This window comes from Propithecus coquereli, unplaced genomic scaffold (assembly GCF_000956105.1).
Source record: "Propithecus coquereli isolate 6110/MARCELLA unplaced genomic scaffold, Pcoq_1.0 Scaffold289, whole genome shotgun sequence".
NCBI lineage: Eukaryota > Metazoa > Chordata > Mammalia > Primates > Indriidae > Propithecus > Propithecus coquereli.
The window spans coordinates 1,018,710-1,045,541 of NW_012148496.1; the positions used below are offsets into that span (position 1 = coordinate 1,018,710).

Genomic DNA, 26,832 nt, shown 5'->3' on the forward strand with positions numbered 1-26,832 from the left:
TAGATACAACAGATTTATGTTATATATTATTGCCTTTCTTCTCCAAAGATCAAAAAAGCAGTTCAGTGGGATGGGAGACACAGCCAATAAGATGGATGGTCCTCCCCCAAAAAGATGCGCATATGTCAGTCTGCCACAGTTCGAGGCTCTGCCAGTGGCTGCCCTCCATCCGGCGCCTTTGCTCATTCAGAAGCGCAGCTGCAATCCTTCTAGCAACAGGCCAGCCGCTCTGCTTTTCCGGATGCTCTCTCAAGAATGTCACATCACTTGATGCTTTGGCTCAGCAAACCAGCAAGTAGCTCAGCTTCCCTTCTAACTGCAATGGGGGCGTTTGTTACCATGGGTTGCCCTGGAAGCTGCTGCTATCCAACCTGTGCTGAAGTCCTGGTGGCGGCGTGTCCTGGGGTGAGCCTTGTCTCTGTGTAGGCGGCTTGCCTTCTCTGGGTGCGAACATCTCCAGCCCCTGAATGGCTAGGGGGCTGCATGGCAAGTGCTGGTGTTGATGAAACACTCACAAAGTGTGTGATGTGTCTGGATGTGAAATCTCAGAAGAATTTCTGCTAAGTAAACCTTTCATGTTTTTAGGGTTCTCGCAGTGTGCTGGCTCACTCTGGTAGCCTTCCAGAGAACTTTCTGGATCCATGACCCTAGAGTCCTCACCACAGAAGATCTTGAACTCCTGTGTGGCTAAGGACACACCTGACCTTGCCCTCAGGAAGCAGAGTCAGAGTTGTTCTTCTAAAGGTAAAAGGAGCTTTTCCTATCCTAGAAAAATTCTGTATTCTAATAGATCTTTCCCAATTCTAATCACTAACAGTTGAGACCACTCTGCAAAAGAAATGGAAAGAATTTTTAAAACAAAGACAAAAAACTCTGCCGTAGAATCACACAAAATCAATTTACACTACTCACTTGGTCAGGTGTCTGTTTTTATCCAGGGCTCCCTGGGTCATTCTGGATTTCTCTTCCCTCTGTAAATCACTGAAAAGGATGAGGAACGGAAGAGGCAGAAAGATGCATTAAATATGCAGACATCTTCTTAAATGAAAAAGTACAAATGCCTCAGATTTCATTAGTATTTTGTTTTGAAATGCTATTTTGCAGCATTTCACGATAAGTAAGCAGGATACTAAGACAATCTAAACTGTTTAAGGGGCAGACTGTTTAAACTGACCAGCAGTTTCTAACTGAACAGGGTGATCTCTCTCCTGCTTCATGAAGTGAATCCTCTTTAAGCTCAGACTAGTGACTCAGAACAAGGAATTTTTCTTTCTACCCCCAGGCCAACTTGCTGTGTTCCTCAGGGAACTCCAAAATTTTATTGATTCAGGGAGTTGTATAGGGAGAACATAAACCTGTTCAACTGCTAAGTATGTTGAGGAGAGGAAACTTCCTCGAAGTTCCCCAGGATGTGCAAGTGACAGGGAAACATGCTGGATCCTGAAGATGGAGGACCCGCCATGGAGTGATGTCAAGCATAAACCCCTCCTGTCTACCTCTCGTTAGAGCCCTGTCACTTCCAAGAGATTGTTTTCCTCTCCCTCCCAGCCTACATGAGTTTTCCGGCATCAAAGTAGCTTTCTTGAATTAAAGATGTGGTTTTCAAACCTTAGCATGCATCAGACTTGCTTGTAGGGGCTTGTTAAAACAAAGATGGCTGGGCCCTAGCCTCAGAATTTCTGATTCAGTAGGTCTGGGTAGAACCCCAGAAACTGCATTTCTAAGAGGTTCCCAAAAGAAGCTGATGCTGTTAGCCTCAGGACCACACTTTGAAAACCCATGAATTAGGGTATTATGAGGACTAGGGTTAAAATGTCTTAGTTAGAAGTAGCACATTAAAATGTTAATAACTGGTACATAATAGAATATGATATGAGCTTAAACTTATCCTGAATAATAGCTACCATTTATTAAGTACTATGGACCTATCATTTTGTCCAATAATTTATATCTCATTTAATCCTAATTATCTTTTATGCAGTGATTATTATTTATTCCAATTTTCAGATGAGGAAATCTAGGCTTAGAAAGAATTGATGCAACCTAAGGACAAGTAATAATGGCAGGATTTGAATCCTGATCTGACTCTTAAAAAGTCCATTCACACTGGTGAAAAGCTTTAGGATAATCCAAGAGTCAAAGAAGACCCAAAGTTTTAGACCAACGAGATTCCCAAAGCTCTCCTTGGCATGTTCAAAGCCTCCATGTTAGCCAAGGACCTGATTGACTTGCCCTGTGTACAGGGAGGAGAAATGCTGAAATTGAAAACAGCAATTTAGAATTTCCCCCTAGATATAATGATTTCCAGATGACTGCAGAGACCCTCAAATAACCGGGCTTACTCTTGTGTCTTGAGGGTCTTGCAGGATTTCTATAAGGATCTATGGATCTGTAATACTTTAAGAGAGTGGCAGACGTCAGGCTGAAGACTGAGCCTTGCTAAGGAGGAGAAGAGCCAGGATAAGCTGCAGCCCAAAGGGACAGAAAAGAGGAGACCATTCACCTAGAGCAGTGCTCCTCAAATTCCACGTGTATCAGAATCACCTGGGAACCTGATGAACACACAGAGGCACTTCTCTGGGATAGGGCCTGGGCCTCCGCATTCATTATTAGCTGTCCAGGAGATTCCGATACATGGCAAAGTTAGAGAACAGTACCCAGGCAGTGCTTCTCAGGCTTGGATACACTTACGAATCAGCTGGGGATTTAGTAGGTCAGGGTGGGGCCTGAGATTATACATTTCTAACACGCTCTCTGGGGACGCTGATAAGTGAAAGTAGCAAGGTCTAAGAGTAACAGTTTTTAAGTTTTTTTTTCTTAAAGCATTGCAACTCTCTTTCTTTTTTTTTTTTCTGTTCTTAACGCCCCTCCCCTGCAACTCTTTCTTTAACAAAATCTTAGGGAAGGCCAATATATAACACACCACTCCTCTCCTCCTCTCCCCTCCATGACTCAGGGGAATACTGATTAAAAACCACCACAATACTAGAAATAGGTTCTAAGAATACAGACCTAGGCCCATGTACCTTTCACTGAAGACCAAGGCTTATGGTTACTAGTACTTTGGGAGATTTTTTAAAGCAATTTTTTATGATTAGAAGTTTGCTCCCAGTTTGTTTTCAATAAGCCAGATCTGTTTACCTATAGTCATGAGAAACCAAAACTCTTGAAAAATTAATAGGGATTGTGCTTATTTCAGACGCACAGGTGGGGCAGGAATTGGAAAGCATGTGTCCTGCTGTGCTCAGAGAAGCAACGGACAGGGAGAGGAAAGGAGCCCAGGCAGAGCACAGGCAGTGGAGAGAGACTCCAGACCTAGTCGATCCCTACCAGGGGAAGGAGGTGGTACATGGGGAGCTGGCCCCACCTGGGAGGCTGTCTGGTGGGGTTTACTGGCAGGAAGCCTTCATTCCCACTCACACCCTCTGAAGTCAGCCATGTCTGACTGTGGCGGGAGGGAGAGTTCTGTAGTTTGGGATATCAAACTACAAACTTGGGAAATATGCCGGGGCTCTTCCTAGGGCCCCAAAGCAAGCTGTCTCCTAGAAGACTGTGGCAAGGATCCCTCTTGAAGCAGCGTGTGCTACTTACTGGATCAGCACTCATGGCTCTGTGTGTTCATCCCCACTGCCCTGCCCAAGAAGTAATCTCCTTGGGGGCAACCAAAATAGCCTAGACAAGATCAGCCCAGAGCAAAACCGAGGAGTCAGTAAAGGTTATCTTCACTCCAACTCCCCTTTTTCAGAACCCCTTTTTCCCCCAGGGCAAACCCATCCAGGCAAACCAGAAGCAAACATCCTAGCCGGCTATTCACAGATTCCCTCCCAGCCTGGCTACTGCGGGTGTGGTCAGACCAGCAGCAGCAGCACCACTGGTATCACCTGGACCTTGTTGGAAACACAGAGTCTCAGACCGGACCTAACAAATCAGAATCTGGCTTTAACAAGGCCCCAGGTGATCTACATGCATAGTGAAGTTTAAGAAGCCCTGCTCTAAAGGAGCAGTTCTTAGCCTTGGCTATACTTTAGAATCATCTGAGGAACTTTCAAAAATCTTGATGCCCAGCCTTCACTCCAGACCAATTAAATCAGACTTTCTGGGGACAGAGCCAAGTCATCAGTTAATTTTAAGTTCTCCAGGTGATTCCAATGTGTAGCCAGGCTGGGAACCACAGTATGAGGGATTAAGCACCACGCCTTTGAGAAATATTTACATTTTCCTGTGGGACCCTAGAAGACTGCAAAGGCTTCAGAATCCAAAGAAATTCATCGCGACTGCTGTAATCTGAGAGGAGGCACTATATTTGGGGAGAAAAAGTTATGGGATGGGAGAGCAGGAACCCCTTTCATCAAAGAAAGAAAGAAAGCGTTTGCCTTTCTAACTGAAGAGTCAGCTTTGATCCTGACTTCATTAAGTAACCCCATGATGCAGCCACAAAAATTCCTTTCCATTTTATCCATGAGAAAAATGACTTACCCATTCCAAGTGTACTTCCAGAGCAAGTTACTGCAATGAAAATACAAGCACTTAAAATATATTTATTGATATATTTAAGATGGTGAAGACATAACTTAAGAAAGAATAATAGTGAAGTAAACCAAAGAATTAATAAGAACAAACGGGTGAGAAGGGGAGATACTTCCTAGCAGTATGACCTTGGGCAATCACTTCACTATGCCTCAGTTTATCTGTAAAGTGGTAAAAATAAGAATGCCAACCTCAGTGGTTTGTTATAAGGATTAATTGGAGTTAATACATGTAAAGCCCTTAGGATAGTGCGTGGCACATAGAATTCAATATCAGCCATTATTATCATTTATAATATTGTCCTGATTATCAGAGTAAGTCACCACTTATATGTCAGAAAACAAACAAACAAAAACAAAAGACTTCTCCCAAATGCATGGTTTTACCAGGGAGACTGAAGCAAAGGAGGATTTCCTAACTCGAGTCTGGACACCTAGTCCTCACCAAGCTGAAAGGCTGCAGGCTTGAGATGACACCCCACCTAAGGGTATCAGAGTTCTAACGATGGCTAGGCATTGTGGCTCACGCCTGTAATCCTAGCACTCTGGGAGGCCGAGATGGGAGGATCACTTGAGGTCAGGAGTTCAAGACCAGCCTCAGCAAAAGCAAGACCCCGTCTCTACTAAGAATAGAAAGAAATTAGCCAGACAACTAAAAATAGAAAAAATTAGCTGGGCATGGTAGCACATACCTGTAGTCCCAGCTACTTGGGAGGCTGAGGCAGGAGGATCACTTGAGCCCAGGAGTTTGAGGTTGGCTGAGAGCTAGGCTGACTCCACAGCACTCTAGCCCAGGCACAGAGTGAGACTATGTTTCAAAAAAAAAAAAAGAGTTCTAACTCACAAGGACTTCTGGTGGCTAACAAGCCATCAGAGGAATAACTCTCTAAGTGTTGAATTGTGGGCAAGGAGCAGGAGAAAGAACAGAAGACTTCCATCACTCAGCTGTATGATCATAGGCACATAAACAAAACATACTGGGCAACAGTTATGTGCTAAGTACTGAGAGTCAGAGAGACCATCACTTATTAGGAGAAAGAACACACATTCGATTCATAGTAATATGTTCAGTAAAGACAAGGGTGCTGTAGGTTCATAAAGGAGGGAGGGAAAGGGCTAACTCAGCTCATGAGAATTGGAGAGGGCTTCACAGACGAGGAAAAATTGGGCTGGCAACTTCTCTTGGTGAAGTGGGTTGGAATTCCAGGCGAAGAGAAGAGCACTGCAGTGGCTTGGGAACATGATGGGAAGTGTGTGTGGCTGGGACAGGCGTGTATGATTCCACGAGACTAGACTACAGAATCGAGTCCTCTGAGGAAGGGTGCTGTGGAATGCACCTAGAATTTCTCTGCCCAATACAGTAGCCACTCAAGTAGCTACTGGGCACTCAAAATGTGGCTAGTCTGAACTAAGATGTGGTATAAGTACAAAATGCAGAGTGGATTTCGAAGACTTAGTATGAAAAAAGCAAAATATCTTATTATTAGTAATAACTTCCATATTGATTAGATGTTGACATGATAACATTTTGGATATGTTGGGATAACTAAAATCTATTATTAAATCAATTTTTTTCTTGTTTCTTTTTAAATGTGGCTATTAGAAAATTAAATTTTTCATCCATGGCTCACAGTAAATTTCTGTTGGACAGCGCAAGCCCAGATAGACAGGGGACAGATTGTGAGGGACCTTAAATGCCATGCTGAGAGGATTGAATTTTATCCTATGGACCAGTGGAAGACTTTTGAAGATATGGAAGCATAAAAGTAACACAACTGCATCAGTGTTCTAGAATGACAATGTTGTTAATAGTATGGAGGCCAGAGGGAGGGCAGGAATATAGGACGGTGCAGTAGTCTGGGGGAGAGGTGCGAGGGCCTGAAGCAAGGCAGTAACTGTGGGAATGAGGAGAAGCAGCTGGATTTAGGAACCACAGTGAAGGTGAACAGGTCAGGACTTGGAGATTACTTAGATATAGAGGGTGAGAGAGAGGAAAGCGAACTCCAGAGTTTTCATCCTGAAACAAGGATGATGGGAGGAAGATCAGAAATAGCAGAGGATCAGGAGTTCCTTTTGGCCCAGAGGAGTTTGAATACGGCTTAGAAGAGGTTAAGAGAAGGGTTGTAGATAGAGATTTGGGCCTCAGTTTTCTCATTTGTAGAAATAATAAAATCCGTTGAGCATACATCATACGGTTATGTTGAGCATTCAATAAGATATTGAATGTGAAGATATTGAATGTGAAAACACTTGATGAATTATAAAATGTTATGTAGGTGCGATGAAATATTGTTATTGAGCTGTAGATGCTTCTTCCTAAGAGCTCATCCTCACCCCAAGAACCCATTCCTGTCCCTTCCCACAGGGCTATGCTTAGGCCAGCTTGCCCTGTGGACAAGATAATGAAAAAACAAGGAATCAGAGCGTGACAGCCAAGGACAATGAAAATGCTCCCGCAGGAGGAACTGGCCTCGTTCTATCACTAAGAGCCATCCTGAACCTCTTGTCACCTAGATATAATTAGAAATTTTAGATTCTGGTTATCAGTAAAAGTTTGTGAGCCAATACTTATTCCTCTTTCTGTGTTCATCTGCAAAGTTCTAGGGCTTAATCATCTCTTTTCTTTTAGAAATGTACAAAAAATGTAGGACTATGCTCTGGGCAAAGTAGCAGAAGGTGCTGGAATACAGAGCAGGAGAATTGCTAATGTTTTCTGCCCGCTCTGGTGAGATGGCAGTTGCTGACAGCCGTGTTTTGTGATCACACACTGTCTGCCCACTCACAACTCCAAACCTAGCTTATGATTTATAAATTCATTTTTTCAGATCCTCCAACTTTTCCTCAGTCATAATTCTTAATATGAGCAAATAAAAGTTCAAGTCTCTTAATTTCCAGCATCCCAAGATGTCTATCATTATCTCTAAGACTATGTTAAAAATCTGTCCCCAAATCTCTGAGCAGAAAATCACTTTAAATTATGCTTTACTATTTTAAACAACAAGCATCTAGTCCTTTTTAGGAAGGAGAAGAGAGAGGGAAGAGAAGAGCATCTCCAAATTAAATAATAATAAAGCATCACAATTCCAAAGAAACTTTCGGTTTCCCACAGCCAGAGTATGTCTGCGGCATGTAGAAATTTCACACTCTCTTTGCCCTTCCTACATAGCGAATAAGTGAGATTGTTCTGAGTCTTAATTCACAGGTCTGAGTTGAGGGTTAGTTTTAGATAAACTGTCATAACTTGTTTTACCTGAATATATTTTTTTTGGACAGAAAGTAAGCTTCAGTCCTGTTTCAGCAACTGGTGAGACCATCACAGTGTATACATCCCCACAGGGGATCTCGGTGATATCACAGAAACTGAGGCCAGCACTTGGGGCACACGTGAAAATGCCTTTGGAGCCATAGAGGTCGGTGCTGTAATTGGCAGAGCCCCTGGAGGCTTGCCAGTAGATCCGGATGCCATTAGGGCCCAGCCTGTATAACTTCACCCCCAAAGGGCAGCAGGCACCTGTAGGATAAAACACAAAAAACGCAAAATCACTTCTTCCACCTTCACACAAACATGGCCTTGATTACTGCAGGGAAAAATAATGTAAGTAAACTATTCCAAACAACATGATTAATTACTGGTTAGAGCAAGATTCGAAGGGGTACTCAAGCTCTTTCCATGGTGGGCTGCATGATCAGAGATCCATGTGTGGAGGTGGTGTGGGTATGCATTTTTAGTATAAAACAATGGTGAGTCTAAAAGGTCCACATTTGGCAGATACATACTGTACATGACTCAAACTATGAGTCAAAGGCACAGAACACTTGTCAAGATCCCTCATCATGCCCTAGTTTCATTTTATTTTGGTGGGATTAAGTTTAAATATTATATAATTAATTGCATTCAGCTTTAATTGAAAAAACTATTTTTACTGAGCTGAGTAGCATGATGCCTTGGAAACAACCCCTCACTCAACAGTCTGGTGACCACGTTTGCTGGTCCACACTTCATCCATGCTAGCTGATTAGGTATTTTTTTTTCCCTTTCCTAAACACCTTGAGCAGGTCACACATTAGGTGTCAAGCTGGGCACCAAATGGTAGATTCCTCAGTAACTAAAATGATACTGTATAATTAGAATAAGCAATGGGACATATTCCCAGCAGAACTGGGTATCGAGGAGAGAACTTAGGCAGCAAATCTAATGAAAAATAATAGGCCAAAAGAAAGTATAAAGCAGCTGACATATGTGCAGCACTTTATGAATGCTTTCACATTATAATTTATTATGATTCTCAAAACAACTTTGAAGGATAAGCTGGGAAGATATTATCCCTATTTTTTCTTACCAATGAGGAGACAAAATTAGGGAAGATAAGGCAACACAGCTTATAAGAAGCCATGTCTAATTTAGACTCCCAGGTAAGACTCTGCTACCTCTGGGATGCCAAAATTATATTTTCAACTCTCCCATGACTAACTAATCATGCCTCAGGCAGACATAACTAACTGATCATTATGCTCCTTCCACTTAATCCTGGGAGGCATCCTCAGGAGGTTTTTTGAAAACAGTGCTCTAAGCAGCCACTTCAGTGGATTAGAATCATGCAAGAGGAATCTTATTTGCTAGCCCGACATTGCTTTCCCTTCCCCTGCTATTCCCTAATGGTTTATTCTTTGTGAAGAACGAGGTACAATATATCAGTAGACAGATGCCTTTGCTCTTTTAGTCTGTTGAAGTAAGAAACCATTGAAGGGGACTGGAGAGGCTTAGACAGAAAGGTAGTAGCTTAATAATAATGGGAAGGAAAGAATCCAAACCAAATAGAATGTGTGATCTAATGCTTTCTGAAAACTCTGCCAGGTTGAATTACTTTGTGTTGCAGGTAGCCATGTCATATAAAGATACATCATCACTTCAGAAAAAGTATTAATATACCTGAATATTGTTACAGAGGGAGTTAATTCACCAACTACCAACAGAAGCCTCTGAAGCTTTGAGGTTCTAAGTCAAGAGGAAAATTATAAACATTTTAGAAAGTAGTCTGAATTTATAATGCAAGCTAGGTGGAGATGCAGCATCTTTTTAAATGAGAAGGAAGGGCTTATGCCTGGATTTATAATAAAGTCCCTACCAATACTCTTGAGCTAGAGTTTAGAGTTCACTTACTAGGAGAATAACTTTGGTGGGCGCAGTCCGCAGTCAACCCAGTGGCACTAATTGCTTTTAATGTCACTGTGTAGTTGACGCCACATGTGATGCATCCCAGGAGGCAGTGGTTTTGATGAGTGTGACACTTAGACTGTCCAGTGTGTGACTCCAAAACTGTCACATAGGTTTGGGCCACCGTCCCAATAGTCCAGCTCATGTTGATTACTGACTGGGTGATTTGAGTTACTGTCAGACCAGCTGGACAGCATGGCACTTAAATGGGATAAAAGAAAGAGAATTAGGGATTTATTTCCACTCAATATTATTTGCGAAAAAAATGCCTGCATTTTGCTCAATGTCCTACATTTCTCAAACTTTCAGTTGTTAATCAAAAATGTTTTCCTGTTCACACCCTCTGACACATCACGTAACATCAACTATGTATAGTGGGTGCTTTCCCTAAGAATGCACTGCACTAACTGGCTATTGGTAATTGGTATTGAAGTTTCCCCCATTTTTTTCAGATAAGAAATAAATCCTGGCCGGCGCGGTGGCTCACGCCTGTAATCCTAGCACTCTGGGAGGCCGAGGCGGGTGGATTGTTTGAGCTCAGGAGTTCGAAACCAGCCTGAGCAAGAGTGAGACCCTGTCTCTACTAAAAATACAAAGAAATTAATCGGACAACTAAAAATATATAGAAAACATTAGCCGGGCATGGTGGCGCATGCCTGTAGTCCCAGCTACTCGGGAGGCTGAGGCAGGAGGATGCTTGAGCCCAGGAGTTGGAGGTTGCTGTGAGCTAGGCTGACGCCACGGCACTCTGGCCCAGGCAAGAGAGTGAGACTCTGTCTCAAAAAAAAGAAATAAATAAAAGCTTGATCTCTTAGCCACCTAAGATACCATTAGCTGACTCAATTTTTTAGGGACCCACTATATAGGATACAGGATGCCTAGAATCTTTGTGTGTACAGTATTTGGTGTTGTCTCTATTCTGCTGCCTTTTTATAGGTGTTTGAACCGCTGAATTTTTTTTTTTTTTGGAGACTGGATCTCACTCTGTCACCCAGGCTGGAGTACAGTGGCATTACCACAGCTCACTGCAGCCTCAAACTCCTTGCCTCAAGTGACCCTCCCTCCTCAACCTTCGAAGTAGCTGGGATTATAGGCACAAGCCACTGTGCCCGGCTAGGTATTTCAACTTTTATAGTCTGAAGTGCCATCTATCATTGTATATAAGAGAAAATAATTTCCAAAGGCTTTAAGTAATTTGCTAAACTTCGTTCACACACAGTGCTGTGAAGAAAATAATGGTTTTCTTTTCTGGGGCTCTTACTATGCGTTAGGCACTACTGCTAAATGCTTGGCAGTATTAACTTAATCCTCATAACCACCCTATGAGGCCATTACCCCCTTTTACCGATTAGGAAACTGAAACTCAGCATTTTTTACAGAAAGATTCGAAAGGGCTGAGCCAAGTACTAAATAATAAACCAACTCATTTAGTTACTTGTTTGTTAGCTGTTTTGATAGATTGTATCATGGGGGAATATAAATTCAAATAACTGTTTTGCAGAGTTAATACATTCCTCCTCTGATGCTAATGTATGGATATACTAGAGCTTTTTGATGACATTTTTACAGAACCTGTAAAATGTTGAAAGTTTTATTTTCAACTCCAGGGCTCTTTGAAAAGTCTCTGAGTTTAATGTATTTCTATCACACTGAGGGAAGATTAAATTTAAAAGTTCACATCTTAAAACAATTCCTAAGGACCCTGCTGAAGTCAACATTCAGGCTGGTGGCTGCTACATACCAGTTTCCAGGGGCACACTGTAGCTGGGCAGGCTCCGTCCTGCCTGCGTCTCAGCCACAGCGGTGACAGAGAACAGCGAGCCGCAGGGCAGGGCGCCCATGGTACAGGACTCGCCTGTGCTGCTGCACTGGTACAGCCCTGTCTCCCCCTGGGCAGTGACTGTGTAAGTAGCGCCATCGTTAGTGGATCTCCAGTGCACCTGAATCATGGAGGATGCATCTTTCGAAACATTTATTTCAGGACTGCAGGGAGCTAAGAGATTTTAATTGAAATAGCATGAGTCAAAAACATCACACGTGTCATTTGGTCTAAAACTGATTTTTTCCCCCAATGAGATCATCAGAATTTCAACCATACCATGCATGTAGGCTAAATTCATAGTGCCTATGTGTGGAAAACTGTTGACGTTGACATAGGGCATTGGGTTCCTATAGTATGGGACTAACTGGGAACTGTTAGTCCCAAAAGTACATAAGACATACATTTGCAAATGGTGTAAATACGAGCAGGCCCCTCGAAGGAAGGAGGAACCAAACAGCTAAGACCATCGCTAGCAAAATCTCCCATTGTCCCCATGGTCTCCTTTTGTTTTCATTTTTCCCACTTTCCTCTTCCACCTTCTTCTCCACCTCTCCTTAGTACAACAGGGGCTCTATTGGTCCCCGCAAAGAGTGGTTAATGGGATTTCACCTTTTTATAGGTCTTGCTGAATGCCCATCCCGAGGTGCATAGCTGGGTGAGTCATTCAGACGTCAGCGAATGAAATCACAGCAGTACTGTACCTGTGGTTATAAACTGGGAAGTACATGACATGTTGCTGCCCCTGACTTCGCTGAAAGAATACACCGTGATGTTGTACTTGGTGTCACACTCCAGAGCCGAAAGGGTGCAAGCAGGAGCGGTGTCGTTGCACTCGACCACGTTGTACCCATCTACGGCCTTGGTTTCATAGAGTTCGGCACCACGGACAGGAGACCAGACAATCTCTACTCTGTCACTGGACACCAACACGGGGCTAATGTCACTAGGACAGCAGGGAGCTGAAAGCAGGAGCAGAGAGAGAATGGAGGTCTGTAGGGGAACAATTCGGGGAGTGATGGCGGGGACCGAGTCTTGACCTCCCCATGCCCAGAGTCTCTGCCACTGCCCTCCTAAACTAGTGTAGTAACCTCCAACAGGTCTGCCCAGGTCCAGTCCCTGCATAGAGGATAAATCCTCAGCAGGACATTCGAGGCTGTTACAAGCTGCACCTCCCCCCACCCCCTGCCACACCAGACTCCTCAATTCCCCGCCCCACCCGTGCTCTCATTTCTCTGTGCCTTGAAGACTGCTGACCCCACTACTGGAAAAGCTTTTCCCTCTTCCGGCTGACAAAAGCATATGTAGTCTGACCTCTCAGATCCTGTCAGTCTTTCCAGGCACTAAACCAAGATGAAGCTGGGGGCAGGGGGAAGCATAATTGTATGAGTAGATCTTAGAAGACACCCTAAAGAACCCCATGGACAAACGTCTAACTCAGCTTGGAGTTTCCCTGGGACGCTCTTGTCCCACCCACCTTCCATCCATCCTGGAGGACCCAGTTCAAGGCCACTCCCTCTGCAAGGCCCTCCTGCGTTCTTGAGACGCCCTACTCCAAATTCCAAAGTCACCAACTATTTAGATCCCTCATCCTAGTAAAATTTATTGTAATCCAGCTAGTACTTTTATATAACTGTATTAGAATATTCTTGTTTGTAAATGTGGTTAATTAATTTCAAACCACTGTCTCCATTCATTCTTTAAAAATCAAGCATCTCCCATATGCTGATCACATTGTGACAAACACTGAAGATGAAGAGATAAATAAAACATAATCCCTGCCCTGCACAAAATCCAAGACTAGTGGAGGAAAATAATAGTAACAGTAATAATGATGCTAATAAAAATATTTGCATCATGCCTTATCACATACAAAGGCCTTTCACATTCATGGTCTCATTATTATTTGTCCCATTTTGCAGTAGAACATATGAGGAACCAGTGAGGTGGACATCATTATCCCCACTGTGGAAATGAGTTAGTGGTCAAGTTAGGACTTAAACCCAGGTATTCTACTCCAGAGCCCTCCTCACCACGTAGCATTTTGGCCATTGCATCTCTGTTTCTGGGTCTCAGGGAGAGTGAACTGCTGAAATGCAAGAACTACATCCCCTCAGCATGCAGCACAGGCTAGAACACTGAGTGCATCTTTGTGCAGAGCCCAATTTTTCAGAGCAGGGTTGAACAACTACATTCTTTCCCCTTTTTTCACTCCTAAACTTTGCATGCCTGTTAAGCTTGGGTCCAGGATACCAAAATTTCCTAGCCTGGAAAAAAATGTGAGATAAGAGATTCATTTTCTGTTCTTGGCCCTAGAATGATTCCCAGGTGGTAAGTCAACAAGTGCAATAGGTGATCCATTCTGCTGCTGAGTTTAGTGAGCTCAGAACTCCCTTCACAAGCATCACATGTGACTTACCCGTGGTATAATTGAATATGTCACCCAAAGGACTCTGTCCTGCCTTGTTATAGGCAAAAACACTAATAAAGTAAGTGAAGCCACACTCAGATAGGAAATTGCACTGGGTAAGGGATGTGTTGCAATGTGCTTCCAAGCCATCATCACTCTTCACGAAGGCCACATAGTAATCACCCAGATCTACATGGGACCAAGCCACAGACAGGTGACCAGGGGGATCTTCTTGGATTATCACTCTTCCAGGTGCACAAGCAACTAGGAGATATCAATAATAAGCAGTTGTGAGACTACTGCACGAGATTTTCTTTGCATTTTTGCAATTATCCAAGATTTTAAGACAACCCAAATCATCAACTTTGAGCTTTGTAACAGATTGAATTTGATACGTGATATGCAAAACTATAAACCAGAAGCATTAGAAGATTTTCTTTATGGAACCAAGGGCTATGCTATAGGCCCCAAAACACTACAACAAATTCCAATGACTTCTCCGCACTCTCTTGTTATTTGAAATATTGTTTGAAATAATGAGCACCATCAGGGTTTGATAGTCATTTTAAGATGTGGGGATTTTCATTGTTAGAGTATTTGTTGAAAGATTTGGCTTTATCCAGAGATGAAACCAGTCTGGCCTGAAGGGAATAATGGATATCTCCGAAGTTATGTTTTAGAGACAAAAATATAGCCATCATTCATCGTATTTTCTATTGACACTTTCTCTAATTCTTCAAGCAAACCAAGGAGACATTCTCAGATGTCTTAAAATTTATCTCCTACAATACATGCACTAGACCATGTCAGAAATAGGCACGGATCACCTTGGTTAATCTGCCTGTTTTTCTGTTAAGCCAGTGCCTCATTTACCCAGGATCAGCGTGAAGTGAAGTCTTCTGAAAGAATGAATTCAAATAAAGTTTATTCATTCAAGCCCCAAGCTTTTAAAATTTTAGTCATCTCTAATGGAAGTCTTCCTAAAATACATTTCTGGGCCCCAGGAAATACACGTACTTTCTAAACATAGTTCTTTTACTGATAAGTCAAGGTCATTCCCGTGGTCTTGACTGTGTTATACACAAACTACATTAGTACCTCCTGGACCCCTAAGTGTGCAGGACTGTTTCAGTGGCACTTAACCCGGACTGCACATTAGATCAACTGGGGAGCTTTTATAAACTGTTCACGTCCAGACTCTCTTCCCAGCAATTCCAATTTAATTGGTCTTGGGTACCAATTAGGTCCTTGGGTATCAGCAGGTTATAAAAGCTCCTGAGGTGCTCTTAATGTGCACCCAAGATGGAAAAACACTGCGTGGTTCTCTCCTACATTAAATGACTAACTTGGAACTGCTGTGCTTTTGAACGTATTTCTTATCTATGTTCCCTCACTCTCAGCTACCCTGCCCTCATAACCACTCCTAAAGTCCCATCCACATTAAATTGCAGTTGTCAAAAGAGAAGCCAAATCACCAAGTTTGTTATCAGTGACCTTAATTTAGCATACCCCTAAGAAACTGTGGGTCTGAAGGATTAGGCTGTATTTTTCCCCCCATGGAATAGAGTGTATCAGCTTGGTGACAGCTTCTTTTCTCTCTGCTCAGAAGCCTCTTAAACTTAGAATGACATAATTTCTGACTATCGGATAAAGTGGATGTTATTGGCCGGTGCAGTGGCTCACGCCTGTAATCCTAGCACTCTGGGAGGCCGAGGCGGGCGGATGGTTTGAGCTCAGGAGTTCGAGACCAGCCTGAGCAAGAGCAAGACCCCCGTCTCTACTAAAAATAGAGAGAAATTATCTGGACAACTAAAAATATATAGAAAAAAATTAGCCGGGCATGGTGGCGCATGCCTGTAGTCCCAGCTACTCGGGAGGCTGAGGCAGAAGGATTGCTTGAGCCCAGGAGGTTTGTTTTTTTTTTTTTTGAGACAGAGTCTCACTCTGTTGCCCTGGCTAGAGTGAGTGCCGTGGCGTCAGCCTAGCTCACAGCAACCTCAGACACCTGGGCTCAAGCAATGCTCCTGCCTCAGCCTCCCGAGTAGCTGGGACTACAGGCATGCGCCACCATGCTCGGCTAATTTTTTCTATATATTTTTAGTTGTCCAGATAATTTCTTTCTATTTTTTTTTTTTAGTAGAGACGGAGGGGGGTGGGTCTCGCTCTTGCTCAGGCTGGTCTCGAACTCCTGAGCTCAAACCATCTGCCCGCCTCGGCCTCCCAGAGTGCTAGGATTACAGGCGTGAGCCACCGCGCCTGGCCCCGAGCCCAGGGGTCTGAGGTTGCTGTGAGCTAGGTTGACGCCACGGCACTCTAGTCCAGAGCAACAGAGCAAGACTCTGTCTCAAAAAAAATAAAAAATAAAGTGGATTTTACCCAGATTTTCTTTGGCTTAGAGGATTGAAATCAGGCAAACTTGAGCTTGAATCCCAGCTCTACCACTTATTGTCAGCGTGTCCTTGGGAAAATTATTTAACCTGAGCTTTAATTTCCTTATCTGAGAAAAGAGATAATAGACCCTACCTCACTGAGTTGTAATGAGAATTAAATAAGATAACGTGTTTGTAGTACCTGAGACAGGGTAGATCTCCACCAAATGTTAGTTTCCATCCCCAAAACATATAGATATTTCTAGTATAACATTTTTTTAATTTACAAAATTTTATTGCCCTTCTTCTGCTTCAGGATTTTTTTTTCTTTTTATTAAATAGATATTTCTAAATAGAGGAATAAACCTCCACATATATATGCATTTATCTCTCTGATAAGAATGAAAAGGGGAAAAATCTAAACACATATTCGGAACTAGAAATATCCTATCTTTATTTTAAAAATTAGCTCCCTCCAGGCCTAGATCATGAAGCACGATGTAAAGAAGAGGCAGTTAGCAATACTGCTCAGTTAGAGCTGTTTATAACTCAAACTGGATCTTAAAATTTTTACAACTTCACAAATGTTAATTAATGAAAATCTGGGATAGGAGCCAGGCCTCCTAATTTTCAAAGAAATGCTTTTTTGCAATGCACAATATCTGGTTTCACTGTCAACATTATTCAAACTCATCAGAATGTCCAACTCAAAGCTTTCATTTAGACCAGGCTTTCGTTTTCACTCATTCCAGAGTGTTCTGGAACACTCTCAGGGATTGTCTGTTTCCCTTATGGCAGTCACTTTGACTTGCCAGCCCCACAGCCATCTCACTCTTGTTTACATACCGGTTTTCAGGGTCACGGCTGAAGATGATTTGCTAGATCCAGCATCATTACTTGCTAAAACTGAAATCAGGTACTCAGTTCCACACTGGAGGGAGGAGATGGTGCAGGAACTGAAAGCTGTACTACAGCTCAGTTCTGAAGAGTCACTCAAAGCCATCACGGTATAGTTGAAAGCTCCTTCTGTTGGTACCCATGAGAAAGACGCCTTCAGAGCCCCACTATCAAAAGAGACTTGAATGTTGGCAGGGGCACGAGGACCTACATTTTTGAGAAACAGTTAAGACTTTTGTTATAACCTCAAGAACCCAAGTAAGTATTGGCCTAACAATATTGCAGAGCACAGAGGATAGGGTATCCCAATAGTTGGATAATTACAAATGTTCAAAGCATAAAACTTGGACACAACCAGTTCTTTGAATGTAGGAATTGTGCTTTATTTGATTTTTGTATTCCCATCAGCTAACCTATGCCCAAGCATATAGTGGGCCCTGAGTGAATGTTTGGGCAGAGAGAGAAAGAGAGAGAGAGAAGGAAAAAGAAAAGAAAGAGAAGTATTATAAAAGGCAAGCCCTTCTCTTCTCCCTATATATCTGCCTTGTCCTATTGACAATGGGGCTTCCATTCCCTTCCAAACTTAGGAGAAGTTGGAGAGAACATTTCTGGTTTCTTTCCACCCTTTCCTTGGTCTTCCCCAAGGGATGAAACAGCTAATCTGGTTGGTGAGAGTCTGGTATCTATTTAGGTTACATTACCAGTGGATGGTTTACTCTGTCTCAAGAGAATTAAAAACAAGAATTAAAAACAGATCTTTCTGCTCAAACATAAGCTACTGTACAAAAGAAAAAAAACAAAAAACAAAAAACATCACTCTCTCTCTTCCCCCGCCCCTTGTCTCTCTCTCTCCCCCTCACTCCAGCAGCTCAGTCTGGACTTACAGCTACTCCGCTGCAGGATGCCTGGGGCAGGTTGTCCCTGGGTGTGGGTGGAGAGAGAATACACATCATGCTCCAGCTTCTCCCCGACTGCAGGAGAGGTGGTGGGAAGCCCCACGTCAGCCTCAGGCCTCAGTTGAGGACTTGGGAAATAGATCTGAAACACTGATTCCTACCAAGCATAAAGCACCATGACTGCTGGAACCTTACTTTGTTTGCTGCTGTATCTCTAGAACAAAGCCAGCTCAAAGTTGGCACATACTCACTCAATGTCCACCGAATAAGTGAATTCCTGTTTGGCCCAATTCTCTATGTTTATACTATTGGCCTGAACTCAGGAAGGGACAAGGGGTGATTGGTAAACCTAACAAGAATCATCTCCTCACCCCGGCAGAGTGGCTCACGCCTGTAATCTCGGCACTTTGAGAGGCCAAGGCAGGAGGATGGCTTGAGACCAGGAGTTCGAGACCAGCCTGAGCAAGAGCAAGACACTTTCTCTACAAAAAATTAGCCAGGCATGGTGGTGAGCACCTGTAGTTCCAGCTACTCGGGAGGCTGAGGCAGGAGGATCACGTGAGCTGAGGAGTTGGAGGTTACAGTGAGCTATGATGACATTACTGCCCTCTAGCCTGGGCACCAGAGTGAGACACTGTCTCAAAAAAAAAAAAAAAAAAGAATCATCTCCTTCTGTGTAATATTGAATGTGTAAGCTGAAATTGAGGTGGATGTCAGAGGGGGAGGTGCCATGCTCTATGTATTCTGAGCAACATTTATTTATGCAGAAAGCATTTAAACTACCAAGGAAGAATAGTCAAGGCACTATAAATAACTTCATAATAAATTTAAATAGCTGCTGCCAGCTGCTCTGTACTTATCATTTAACACTACTCTTGATGGCTGCAATGCACAGCCCTGCTCATTAATCAAAAATAAGATTGAGGTTGAGCTGAGAAGTTCTTACTTGTTCTCTGATTGCAGGTGGAGTCATCCCCAGGGATTCCGTTGGCATTCCACGCATAGGCCTTTATGGTGTAGAGTGTCCCGGCTTCTAAACTGTTGAATGTCAAGGAGGTGTTTGTAGTATTCTCTTTCCATATTCTACCCAAGCCATTGGCTCGCATAATGGACACGGAGAATCCAATTGCCATATACACAGCTTCCCACTGTACAAGAATAGAGTCTGAACTTGGAGAGCTGACTTCTAGAATTGGTGCAGCCAACACTAAACAGACAAAAACATGTGCATTCGTAAAAGTCCAATAGAGGATAATTCAAATTCAGGAATAAGTAAATTGAGGTTGATTACACATATCGTAAAATAATTATTTGCTTTATGAAAGAATTCACAACAGAGTTCCATTAAATAATTGCTATTTAAGAGTGTATTAATCATAAATGACTTGGCAGAGGAATGGGAAACAGAGAAAGTCTAAATATTAGGCACTACTTTCAAGTGGAATTTGGTCAGAAATTAGATAAAACATCCCTGTAATCATAATATAAACCAATGGGGGAAATGATGGATTATACTCTTTTAATGTATAACTAGCTTTTCAGAATATGCCTCGGTACAACTTTATCAAATCAATTCAGATAATGGTGCTGACAAACTCCACATGTTTTAATTCATTAACATATATGCCATGCGGTCAAGGTGCAGCAAAATGCCTTCTGTGTCCATCTGGCATGGTTAAAAACAGAAATCCCTGTTTCGGAGATTTAAAAGAAGGGGTGATTTTAAAGACGCCCAGAAATGGTCTTTTTCCAAAGCAAAGTATCTGGCATTTAAATGCCACCTCTTCCACAGATATCTGAGTTCCCAAAAAGCATCATTTGGTGGCTTTCAGTTCTGGGCCCTGAATGGCAGGCACTCACGTGACACCAAATGACGTTACGCAGTATAACTGATCCAGGTCACAAGCAAACACTCAACAGAGGATGAGCACCGAGCTACCTGTCTTTGCCTGTGTTGGAGGTGATGCCTGGCTTCTCCCAGCAGCACCGATGGATCTGACGGTGATTTGGTACAAGGTCGCAGCCTTCAGGCCCGTCACAGTTCCTGGAGAACTGGCCACCACGGTTTCAATGACCGTGTCCCCGTCTTCAGCTCTGAGGAGGTAACTGGTGGCACCTGGCACTGTAGCCCATTCTACAGTGATGCTGTTACTGATTTTTGAATATGCCTGATCAATAGTGGGTATTTCAGGAGCTGAAAGAGATTTTGAAGTTGTCCATTAGCCAGGATACCTACGAGGATTACTTCTTTCGACATCTTCTTCAAACTGAATCATTCTCGTGCCATCCTTCAGACGTAAGCTTTGCCCTTATTTTCCAGATCAAGGAAAAACAGAAAAGGAAAGGCAAAGCTACTCTCCAGAAGATATCTGGAAAGCTCAAACCTCTCATTCAGAAATGGGATTTCAAAGAGGTTTTTCCCAGTTGCCTATGAGATAATTTGCACTTTTTGTACAAACAAGAGCTAGCTAAGAATGGGAAGTGATTGTGGGAAAGAACTCTTAGAGGAGAGAGAGAATAATTGAAGGGCTTTATTCCAGAAGCTTCCACTCTAGTTTGGCATTCTGTGAATTTCCCAGGCTGCTTTGACATTGTCCCACAAATGTGCTGCACGGGCTTCCAGCTGGCGCCACCTCCACTCCCCGACCCCGGCCCAGAGGCTGCGGTCACTCTCTCAGGCACTTTGCACATTTCCCAAACAGCATTTAATCTAATGGAGGAAGGGGGGAGAATTGAGTTCTTTTTTTATAATTACTCCATGGCACTTTTTTTCATATTATGAGAGTGGAACAATTTTCAGATTCTTATATATGAAATAAAAATAAACTTTATTTTCTCTTCCTATATCAAAACGTCTGCCTCAGCATAAGAATGAGATGCTGTGGACTCCCTCACTCCGGCGTAGCCGTGGTTTACCAGGGGGATGTGAATGCTTATGCCATGAGCTTGCACAAGGCGTCCCTACACTTGGGGTATGGCGTAGGAGATTCTGCATGGGAATGAAATTTAGTGCTTTACAAAACTCCACAGACACAAAAATGTCCTGGATGTAGGAGATCCAAGTGAAAGAAAAGGTCAAATGAAAATAGCTGGGTTTTAAGTTTGAAGCTGGCACTTAGCCTTTTACATTTAATGTACTCCATTTGCTGAGTTAAATCACTAAATGCCAAATTCAAAGCTAAAGGGCAAAACAAACAAAGCTACAGGGCAAAGAGGGAGAAAGAGTAAACACAGACGTGTGATTTGCCAGCATCAACTCCCCTCCCCCACAGCCAAATCCCTGTGCGCAGATACGGACAACCTTCTCTTTCTCTACCAACAGCCCAGAGAGTTGGCTTTGGCAGCATCTCAGAAATAACCATGCTGCAAAAATGAACAAAGTCTCCACTGTGCACTGGCCAGACATTCCTTGAACATCACCCAGGAATGTCTCTTTTGCCATTAAAAGAAAATTATGACAGTTATATTTGCTGGGGGAGAGTTGCAGGCCTGCTCATCTTAGCCGTTTGCCCCAGTTACTTGTTCTATGCTATATGCCTTCTTCCCTCTGATTATCTAGTGTCTCTCAACTCCTTCTGTTTCTTCTGTCCCCACAGTAAATCTTCTCTCTTATGTTGGCCGGTCCTGCTTATTGTAACGGACCAACTTCCTGGGAAAATGACAACCAAACCAACCATAAATACAGAAGGCCTGATAGTGCATTCATGGAGCGGTCTGAAAGTCATATAAAACGCTAGCATGACACAACTATCTCCCCACAGGCCTGTCACGGGGCCTGAGGGCTCCACAAAACTTGCCTCAATGAATTGAGTGAGGAGAGGCACATTTGCCAGGAAGGAGTATGCAGGAAGCCAGTATTAGCAGAAGGAAACTCAGGGTTGTGTGGTAGCAAAAGAGCAAAGGATTTGGGTTCAGGAACTCTGGGTGTGAGCCCTGCTCTGCCATTTACTTTTTTTTTTTCCAAATTATTATGGGAACACAATAGTTGTATATATTTATAGGGCATGTGTGAGGTCTTGATACAGGCATACAATGTATAATAATCAAATCAGGGTATTTGGGGTATCCATCACCTCAAGCATTTATCATTTCTTTGTGTTGGGAACATTCCAATTCTACTCTTTTAGTTATTTTAAAGTATTATCATAACTTATTGTTGACTGTAGCCACTTTGTTGTGCTACCAAATATTGTTCATTCTGTCTGTCTAATTATACTTTTGCACCCATTAACCATCCTCACTTTATCCTCCCTCCTGCTACCCTTCCCAGCCTCTGATAACCATCATTCTACTCCCTGTCTCCAATGAGATCAAATTTTTTAATATTTAGCTCCCACATATGAGCAAGAACAATCTGCCTTTTACCTTTGTGTGTGAGCACGTGCAAGTCATGTAATCTCTTCTAGTCTCAGTTTTTTCCCTTGAGAAACGTGGAATAGTAATAATACCTACATAATAGGATTTACATTAAAATGTAAAATATCTGCATTTTAGGATTGTTGTAAAGATTAAGTGAAATAGAGTATGTAAGTGCATTTTGAAAGTGTGCACACGTGTGTTGTGTGTGTGTGTGTGTGTGTGTGTGTGAGACAAGTAAGTTTTGATGGGTTTGGGAAAGCCAAGCCGTATGGCTCTGCCGTGGAGGGCGCCAGTGACAGTGAGATTCTGGGGAGCGTGGGACAAGCAGGGGCTGGAGAGACAGATCCCCTGTTCTACACTCGGTCCCAGGACAGGCTCTGACCAGCACCAGCGATGAACACCTTTGTGCTATGTTCCCCTTTAAGAGATGAAAAGCGTGCATGTAAGGCTGCATGAAGTAGCAGCAGTTCCTTACTCTTCCTTACTTCGATGTTTAGCCCGCTTACTGGATTGATGAAAGAGAAACGATTATTCCCTAGTTGTGCAGCTAACCACTCTGATCAGTCAAAATGAAACCCTTCAATTCCCAGCACCTGTGCATTCTACCAACTGAGAGAGATCTAAATTAGCCCATGAGACCACCGTGGCCAACACAGATAAATAGCGATGCCAGAGCCCAAAGAAAATCAAAATACACACACCCCAAATAAAACTTCCTCTGCAGGCCGGGCACGGTGGCTCATGCCTGTAATCCTAGCTCTCTGGGAGGCCAAGGCGGGCGGATTGTTTGAGCTCAGGAGTTCGAAACCAGCCTGAGCAAGAGCGAGACCCCCGTCTCTACTAAAATTAGAAAGAAATTAATTGGACAACTAAAAATACATAGAAAAAATTAGCCGGGCATGGTGGCGCATGCCTGTAGTCCCAGCTACTCGGGAGGCTGAGGCAGGAGGATCGCTTGAGCCCAGGAGTTTGAGGTTGCTGTGAGCTAGGACGCCACGGCACTCTAGCCAGGGCAAAAGAGTGAGACTCTGTTTCAGAGAAAAAAAAAAACTTCCTATGCAGCATAAATGAAATACGTCCCGTCTATTGAAAAGCCAGGACAACTCAATGAACAGCATCTCAGCCTGACCCACCCTTTCTCTTGAAGAGTGTCAGTGCTCTGGGGACTAAAATGGGGCCTGTTCTGAGAACTTAGTGTTCCCTGGTGAGCTGGGACCTTGTAGGAGACAATAGGGCTAGATTTTTGTCCACCCAAAGGCCATTTATTAAAAAAGTCACTTCGTATATGGCCAAGCAGTCCTTCCCATAGCTTCCTGACCAATCCTGAAGGTCTCTCGAGAATAAGATAAGTGAATAAAACAGGAAATAATAATTTTTAAAAACCTATATATGCACGGATTTTATGAAATTTTATGGCTTTGCCATGTCTATATATCAAATTCTAAAATTGTCTTAATACTACTTCCTTTTCTTTGGTGCAGATGAAATAATAAATTAAAAATATTCTAATTTATGTTGAATCACTATGAGAGTTTATTGGTGATATAGTTGACATTATATGATTCCCATAGATAATCTAAATCCTATTAAATATAAATTTCTATCCAGGGACTTAGATTTCTATAATAGAATGAATGAACCATGAAAGGGCTCTAAAGAAATTATTTTTGCCTTCAGTCATTTATTAAAGAAAAATGGTGATCAAATCTTTTTTTAAAAAAAAACCCCTTTTCAGCTATGAGTAACCATCATCTGTATTTTAAATAAGCAATATAGAAGTGTAAAGTCCTTTTTTGATCAATGTACGGAATCTTCACAATTCAATCAAATACAACATTTCTAGTTTTCTCGTCTAATTCCCCAGACATCTAAGAAAAGTTATATAAATTAGTCTCCTCACTAAGATTTTATTTCTTTGGCTAGAAAGATGATCATTGTAATATTTTACTCATGGCTAACTGTGTATGAGAAAATGCATGGCTACATGACTCTATATGTTACAGTACTCAATAAGAATACTTTACAAGGACTTGTCTTTTAAGTTTGATGTATTGACTTGTCTTACCAGTTATCATCTATCTCCCCTGCACCAGATATATGGCTATCACCCAGTGTGAGTGCTTAGAAAATGTTGAATTTTTTTCCTGGTATAGCCTTTATATTTCAGGGCAGCCCATGAATTAAAAATGGAAATTAAAATCAAATATGGGGAGAAAAAACTTGCATGTTAGAAAAGTTTACCTGTTTTTGCTGAAGCAACCTGAAAAGAAAAGTTTAGAAAATTAGAACCATGAAGAAAAACACACTTTGGGAAAGGTAAAATATAAATCAGAGCAGTAGCAAATTAATCGCAACATTTTTATACCTAAAGTGAGTACTCTTTCAATCCATGCAAGTATTTATCTGTACAAATAATTTCCCAACACTCAAATCTACCACAAAGAACCCTAAAATAGAATTTAGAGGCTGGAGACAGATCACATTACTATTTCATTTTTCCCCTTGAATCTGCCCATTGAACTAAGTCAGTAGCTGCTGACAGACTTCAGAAATCTTTGTTCCTAAAATATAATGATAATCTTGTTTTCTTTCTTTAGTATATCATTTTAAATCTCAAACATGCAAACTCATACAATCTTGGTGCAATCCAAAAGTATTTTGACTTTTATCGCCCCACTCCCCAGCCCATCAAAAAAAAGAGAAAGACAATGAATGTGTCTTTTTTCCCCTAAATAGTTTCAGGTAGTTGGAAAGGTGAACTCACCATTTCAAGACAGATAAGACTGAATCCTATCAAAGTCAAACATTTCTCCAATCCACCAGCCATCCTGTTGGACACAGCACTCACTCACATGGCACAGAACAAAGTGATCAGGGTCCTCTTTGCTCCCCAGGAGGGCAGCGCTGTCCGCAGCTGGGATGTGAAGCTGTGACACCGGGAAGAGACCCTAGGAGCTAGCTCCTCCCCTTCAGTGTGGAGCTGACCTGTAACCAGGGGCACCTGGAGACCGGCAGGGGCAGGTACCGCAAAGACTGAAAAAAAGAAGAGAGAGAAAGCCACGCCACGCGGGCCAAAAAGCTACTGTAACCTTGGTTTCAAAGTAGTATGTAGAATGCTTTCCTTTTCTTTTAGAAATTTTTTTTTCTAAATAAAAATTTTACGAAGCTGTATAGAAAAGTGTTGATATGGTGGAATGATCATTTTAAACTTGGGGATACTGACCAGTTTTATTTTTTGTTTTTCAGCTTTATTTGTTGTTGTTCTGATTATTGTTGTTTCAATTCAAAGCGATCAGTCCTGCTATCAAGAGCAATTTGCCATAAAGCTTCTATGTGTAGGATGAAAGGGCAAGAGCCTGTCCCTGCGCTGAGAAAGATAGTGAGAGGTCCCTGGTAAGCACATTAAGTTAATCCGTCCTCAGTACCACCCTAGAGATCCAACACCTTTTATTTCCAGAGGTATTGTCCAAGTCAGGCTTTTAATAATAATTAGTGTTTAGCCCAGTTACTTGGGAGACTGAGGCAGGAGGATCACTTGAGACCAGGAGTTTGAGGCTGCAGTGTGCAATGACAGTGCTTGAGACTAGCCACTGCCCTCTAGCCTGGACAACATAACCAGATCCCATCTCTAAAAAAATAAAAATAGAAATAAATAATTAGCATTTAATCTAAGCACTATAATATATAATTCTAACAATAAACAAGTACATAAACAAGTAATAAACATACTTAACTGACTTGTCTAAAATCACACAAGTATTAAATGGTTGAGCTGGGGTTAAAATTTATCAGCCTGACCTCTGCTTCCAACCAAGAGAGAGTAAAAGAGACTGCATTTACTATACCTGACTTCAAGATTTATCATAAAGCTGCAGTAATTAAGACAGGGTAGTATTGGCATCAAGACAGACAAATGGATCAATGGAACAGAGAGTCCAAAAATAGACCCACACATATATAGACAATTGACTTTCAACACAGGTGCAAAGGCAATCCAAAGGTGAAAGGATAGACGTTTTCAATAGGTGGTGCTGGAACAATTGGATAACTATACGCAAAACCATAAACTTTGATCCATACCTCATACCATACCATGTCTGCCTGTCAGTATACATATGTTATGAATATATGCACGTGTTTTTAGATCTTGTGACCCTACAGTGAACCTGGACAGGGATTAGGAAATAATAATATATGTTCTCCTAAGTGTCAAAAAAAAAAAAGAAAGAAAAAGAAGTAAAAGATTGAGTGCTTGCTTCAGCTGCACATATACTAAAATTGAAACAATATAAGGCCGGGCGCGGTGGCTCACGCCTGTAATCCTAGCACTCTGGGAGGCCG

The 26,832-nt window shown here is 42.3% G+C and overlaps 1 protein-coding gene across 1 annotated transcript; it reads right to left on the bottom strand.

Moving 5' to 3' along the window:
* On the bottom strand, nt 1-25,318 carry FNDC7 (fibronectin type III domain containing 7). The gene is made up of 13 exons (XM_012648538.1): nt 25,256-25,318; nt 24,733-24,751; nt 20,072-20,326; nt 19,079-19,339; nt 17,186-17,443; nt 13,980-14,234; nt 12,265-12,522; nt 11,483-11,734; nt 9,688-9,942; nt 7,777-8,037; nt 4,477-4,506; nt 913-981; nt 1-828 (listed from the first exon to the last, which is right to left on the bottom strand). The coding sequence occupies exons 1-12, from the start codon at nt 25,316-25,318 to the stop codon at nt 950-952; spliced, it is 2,199 nt and encodes a 732-aa protein (XP_012503992.1). The 3' UTR covers nt 1-828; nt 913-949.
* Between the last annotated feature and the right edge of the window lie 1,514 nt (nt 25,319-26,832).